The sequence below is a fragment of the Hyaena hyaena genome, unplaced genomic scaffold, assembly GCF_003009895.1.
Source record: "Hyaena hyaena isolate Hyena2069 unplaced genomic scaffold, ASM300989v1 scaffold_1712, whole genome shotgun sequence".
NCBI classification, from domain to species: Eukaryota; Metazoa; Chordata; class Mammalia; order Carnivora; family Hyaenidae; genus Hyaena; species Hyaena hyaena.
The window spans coordinates 204,504-210,503 of record NW_024082340.1 but is presented as its reverse complement, the minus strand read 5'-3'; the positions used below and the strand labels follow the sequence as shown (position 1 = coordinate 210,503).

Genomic DNA, 6,000 nt, shown 5'->3' with positions numbered 1-6,000 from the left:
AACTTTGGCTCAGGTCATGATCTCCCAGTTCGTGGGTTCGAGCCCCGCGTCAGGCTCTGTGCTAACAGCTAGCTCAGAGCCTAGAGCCTGCTTTGGATTCTGTGTCTCCCTCTCTCTCTCTGACCCTATCCTGCTCACGCTGTCTCTCTCTCAGAAATAAATAAAACGTTTAAAAAATTCTTTAAAAAAAGAAAAAAAAAGAAAAAAAAAGAAAATAGCTTCTTCGAAAAGAAAAGAAGCTATTCAAATTGGAAAAGAGAGGAGCTTCTAAGTGAACTTTTACCAACATTTTATTGATTATTTCTAGCAGGTAAAACTTGATTATTTTGTTTGGGTTCTTCCTTGCTATGTCACACTTAAAGGAACTCATTAAATTACTGAACAAAGGAAGGGAAAATCTTGTAAGAAATTCTGAACTGTCAACAAAGATTCAAGTTCTGATCATCCAGAGTACATATACATAGTCTTCTCCTACTTGCCTAAAGGTCATTAATAATTTTTAAGTGGTTGTTGCTTTATCTACATGTGTGAGCATGTGCACACAGACACATGTGCTTGCATTCATTCTATTTAGTTGTTTCTTTCTATAACTTTAGACAGCAAAAGCACTATAGTTAAGATGGAAATAGAAAAGACAATTCGCTTCCTAAGCTTTTTAGATCATTCCCAGAATGACCACTCTCAAATTACATCACGGATTTAAGTGTTTAAAGAGAATGATATAAATTTTGGTTCAAAACAAAACCAATACTTCATTTTGATGAAAAAATAAAATTCCCACGACTAAAGATGATGGTTAATGATGAAGAACATTCTACATACATACATACATGAGAATTAAGGGAGATTTTTCTTCCAAAACTACACAGTGGCAATTGCTTTTAAAAACCACAAATAAAGATATCTATCATTGTAGTATTTCAGTGGGGAGGGAGGCTGAGAAGCCATGAACTTACACTACCCTCTTTTGTTGTTTAAGAAATGGATACTTTCCATTTAACTTGTCAGCATAAAGGAGATTTAAAAAACTACTAAAATTTGGAAACCAATATAATTCATCTGGTATGGATATCAAATGGCTATTAGGTCTCAAAAATGGAAATGGGGTAAAGTCAACTAGTAACAAAAACTATGTTTTGGGTACAACTAAGACAGTAACAAGAAAATAATATGGTGATAAATATAGATGTCACATTAAATAGATTGTGAAAGATGTAAAATTCAAATTCCTTTTCAAATAAATCTTACTAAAAGAAGGATTATAGAAAATGGGAATGTATGATTTTTTTAAAAAAATAAAACAATTCTGCTTCAGTGTAAATGTGTCAAAAAAAAGTCTCATGCAACTTAGCAGGAACAGTTTCCACAGCCTTTTACACTGTTGACAATTTCTTCTTGTAGTTTCTTCCTTTCCTCTTCTTTGGACATATTTTCTTCCTTTGCATCCCATTTGGGGTTATCACGGTTCTGTACACGACTGCTCTGTGTGTGCCACATTTCTGAATAGATACTGCCAGGGTTAGCAAGCAAACCATGGTGGGTACCACGTTCAGCTATCTTACCCTAAAAACAAAAAGCAAGAGAAACATAGAAAAAGGTCATATAAGTAGCATAATAACTGAAAATACATAGTACTTTCTAACTAAGGATGTCGAAGGATTAGTAATCATTAAAATACCCCTCCCAATTCCTCATCCATAGTACAAGTAGAAAAAATTGAGGTAGGAATGCTTTCTTTACTGTTAAGCTATTAACCCAGAAAACAAACAAAAAGCTACGAAATCCCATATATTGTAAAACACCTCACTTGAATAAAATTCTAATGTTCTACTTTTCATTTTGAAGGGCAGAAAAGGAAGGTGAAAAAAATTTAAAGGCAATTATAAGTGGAAAATATTTAATCAAAAGCACTGGTATTTATTACGGGGACTTAAAAACAATACCCTGAAATCCTTATGTGTACTTTAAAATAAAAAAAAATTTCTCCAAGAAAAGCTTACTTCTTCCAGTAGCTATTTTTGTTAACAATGGATATTAAGCCTAACACTGCACAAATTTGGTATAGATTCCAAACTCTTATCTACAATTAATTTGTCTCTTGACAGCTACTGTTAAACATGCTGGGAGACAAAAGGAATTTTGTCACTTCTACTGGTATTCCTGTTTATAAGACCTTTACAAATATACCCTTAAGCAAAATAACTAAAATTTGTTCCCACATCTGAGTGTTTAATTTAAGGCTCCTCTTTTATTGCTAGTTAGGCAGTTTTAAAAAGAACTTTTTTGCTCAGCTATTTAAATTCCTCAGGATTATGAAGAACGTAGTTCTTAATCTTGGTATATGTGGACCACTTCATTGGCACAAAACTCCCCATGGATTACATACACATGGAACATGATGTGGGGCTCAATCCCATGACCTTGGGATCATGACCTGAGCCAACATCGAGAGTCAGACGTTCAACCAACTGCACCACACTGGCACTCCAACTTCTAGGTTTTCTCAAAGAACAGTTAGGAATTTTATCATCATCTTGAATTCATGCTGACAAATCTGCTCCAATATAACATCACAAGGATGCTCCTCTTCTCCTCCCATTCCATATTTGTATTCTTCTCCTGAGTAAGACTACTGTTTTCCAATATCAATATATTTACTCACATGCTCAGTCTTAAAATATACACAAAATAGCTTCAAAATGGCTACTCCCATACTAATACCAATAACAGGTATTAGGTTCAAATTTTGAGTTCCTTTTGTCTTATGTTCCACTGAGGGTAAATAATCAGAGTGATGTGTCCAATAGTTATTTGGGTTGTTTTTCTTTTGTGTATTTATGTTATAAATTTGTTATGCAGTTAGTTTCACTTCTGTTTGTAATCACTTTCTATATTTCCCAATCCTTGTTGAGTTTCAATATTTTAAGTATATAATAACATTACCATGGTTCAAAAGTAAAAATAATATAAAAAAGGAGGAGCTAAGATGGTAGAGTAGTAGGAGGACCCTGGTCTGGTCTTGTCCCTCAAACCCAGCTAGATAACTATCAAATCATTCTGAATATCTAAGAAACTGATCTGAGGATTGACAAAACCAACTGCACAACCAGAGGGAGAGAGGCAGCCACACTGTAGAAGGTAGGAGGTGTGGAGATGTGGTTGGGGGGAGAAATGAATCACAAGTGCTGTGGAGTGGAGAGAGTGGAGAGAGAGGAATGCACAGGGGATAACACAAGGGAAACACTTCCTCAAAGCCACTGACTGGGAAAATGAAAGGGGCTGACTTTGGTGAGGTTTATCAACCAGTGGAGCTCAAAGATTGGAGTTTTATAGATCTTCGGTGTGGCTGGTATAGAGCTCTGAGGATGCAGCAGTGCTCCTGTACAGTAGGGAGGCAGGTAACCTGGGGGAAAATGGCATGATCTGAGGATCTCCTGAGATGCTCCCCTTTCTTAGAGCCATCTGAGAGACCTCTCTGGGGACAAAGAGCCAGGAGACAACATAGAAGACACCAGAGAGTTCATTAGGGCAGAGATAAAAGAGCTTAAAACCAGTCAGGCTTAAACAAAAAATATAATAATCAAGATTTGAAACTGACTGGATGCAATGACCACAAGGATGGAAGCAGTGGAACAAATTAAGTGATAACAGAAGATAGAATTATGGAAAATAAGGAAGCTGATTAAAAGAGGAAAAGAAAACTCTTGTATCACAAAAGTAGACTTAGGGAACGTGGTGACTCCTGGAAATGTAATAACATTCACATCAAAGGAGTCCTAGAAGAAGAAGAGAGAAAAGGACGCAGAAGGTTTATTTGAGGAAATTATAGCTGAAAACTTCCCTAGTCTGGAGAACAGACTTCCAAATCCAGGAGGCATAGAGAACTACATCAAAATCAACAAAAGCAGGCAAACCACAAGACATATTGTAATTAAACTTGCAAAATATAAGGAAAAAATCTTGAAAGCAGCAAGAAAAAAGAAGTCCTTAACTTACAAGGGAAGACAAATAAGGTTAGCAGCAGATCTCTCCATAGAAACTTTGCAAGCAAAAAGCGAGTGGCAGGATATATTCAACATGCTGAAGAAGAAAAGTCTGCATCCAAGAATATCCTATCCAGCAAGGCTATCATTCAGAATAGAAGAAGAGATAAAGGGTTTCCCAGACAAACACTAAGGGAGTATGTACCACTACACAAGCCCTGGAAGAAATATTAAAGGGAACTCCTTGAGTGGGAAAGAAACGCCCAAAGTGACAAGGGCTATAAAACTCTCCAGAAACAACAACAAAAAAAGTTAGTATCAATAATTCATATCTATTACTGAATTCAAATCTATCAATAATTACTCTGAATGAAAATGAACTAAAGGCTTCAATCAAAAGACACAGCGTATTAGAAGGGATAAAAAAAACACACCCCCTCTACATGTTGCCTATGAGAGAATCATTTTAGAACTAAAATCTGCAGACTGGAAGTGAGGAAAATGGAAAAACATTTGTCACGCAAATGGATGTTAAAAGAAAGTGGGGGGTGGGGAGTACCTGGGTGGCTCAGTCAGCCAGACTTCAGCTCAGGTCATGACCTCTCAGTTTTTGAGTTTAAGCCCCAAGTAGGGCTCAGTGCTCAGAGCTCAGAATGTGAAACCTGCTTTGGATTCTTTGCTTCCTCTCTATCTGCCCCTCCCCTACTCGTGCTCTGTCCCTCTTACAAATAAACATTTAAAATCTTTAAAAAAGAAAGCAATAATTGTATTAGACAAACTAGACTTTTAACCAAAGAGTGTAAAAAGAGATGAAGAATGGCATTATATCCGAGTAAAGGTGTCTATCCAACAGGATCTAAAAATTATAAATATTTATGCCCCAAACTTGGTATAACCAAACACATAAAACAATAACAAACATAAACAATCTCATGGATATTAATAAAATAACAGTAGGGGATATTAACACCCCACTTAGAGCAATGGACAGATCATCTAAGCATAAAATCAACAAGGAAAAACTGGCTTTGAATGAAACCCTTGACCAGATGAGCGTAACAGATGTATTCAGAACATTTTAACCTAAAGCAGCAAAATACATATTCCTCTCAAGTGCACATAGGACATTCTCCAGAACAGATTACATATTAGGTTACAAATCAGTCCTCAACAAGTACAAAAAGGATTCATATCATACCACGGGTATTTTCTGATCACAACACTACAAAAGCTAAAATCAATCACAAGAAAAAATTTGTAAAGACCACAAACACATGGAGGCAAAAGAATATGCTACTAAACAATGAATGGGTCAACCAAGAAATAAAAGAAGAAACAAATAATATACGTGGAAACAAATGAAAATGAAAACACGACAGTCTAAAATCTTTGTGATGCAGCAATGTAAGTGGTCATAAGAGAGAATATATACGAATACAGGTCCACTTCAAGAAACAAAAAAAAATCTTTTTTAATGTTTGCTTACTTTGAGGGGCAGGGAGCAGGCAGAGACAGGGAGACACAGAATCTGAAGCAGGCTCCAGGCTGTCAGCAGAGCCTGATGTGGGGCTCAAACTCATGAACTGTGAGATCATGACTGGAGCTGAAGTTGGGTCTGATGCTCAACCAACTGAGCCTCCCAAGAACCCCAAGAAACAAGAAAAATCTTGTTAATTAATAATGCTATCTTACACCTAAAAGAGGTAGAAAAAGAAAAACAAATGAAACATAAAGCCAGAAGAAGAAGGGAAATAACAGTGATTAGAGCAGAAGCAAATAATATAGAAACAAAAAAACCACAACAGATCAGATCAATGAAGCCAGAAGATTGTTCTTTGGGGGAAAAAAACAAATCGGTACTCCTCAGCCAGATGAATGAAAAAGGAAAATAAAAGGACCAAAGTGAATAAAATCACAAATGAGAGAGGAGAAATCACAACCAACATCACAGAAATACAATTATAAGATAATATTATGAAAAATGTTAAGACAACAAATTGGGCAATCTGGAAGAAAT

The 6,000-nt window shown here is 36.1% G+C and overlaps 1 protein-coding gene across 4 annotated transcripts in view; it reads right to left on the bottom strand.

The window, feature by feature from the left end:
• Window positions 1-272: 272 nt before the first annotated feature.
• ABCB7 (ATP binding cassette subfamily B member 7) overlaps window positions 273-6,000 on the bottom strand; it is a 158,108-nt gene continuing 152,380 nt past the window's right edge. For 3 of the 4 annotated variants that reach the window (XM_039224678.1, XM_039224680.1, XM_039224679.1), the window contains one exon: window positions 273-1,563. In XM_039224678.1, coding sequence (XP_039080609.1) covers window positions 1,348-1,563 — 216 coding nt within the window. In that variant the 3' untranslated portion in view covers window positions 273-1,347. The remainder of the gene's footprint in view (window positions 1,564-6,000) is intronic. The other variant, XM_039224681.1, reaches the window with a different exon arrangement.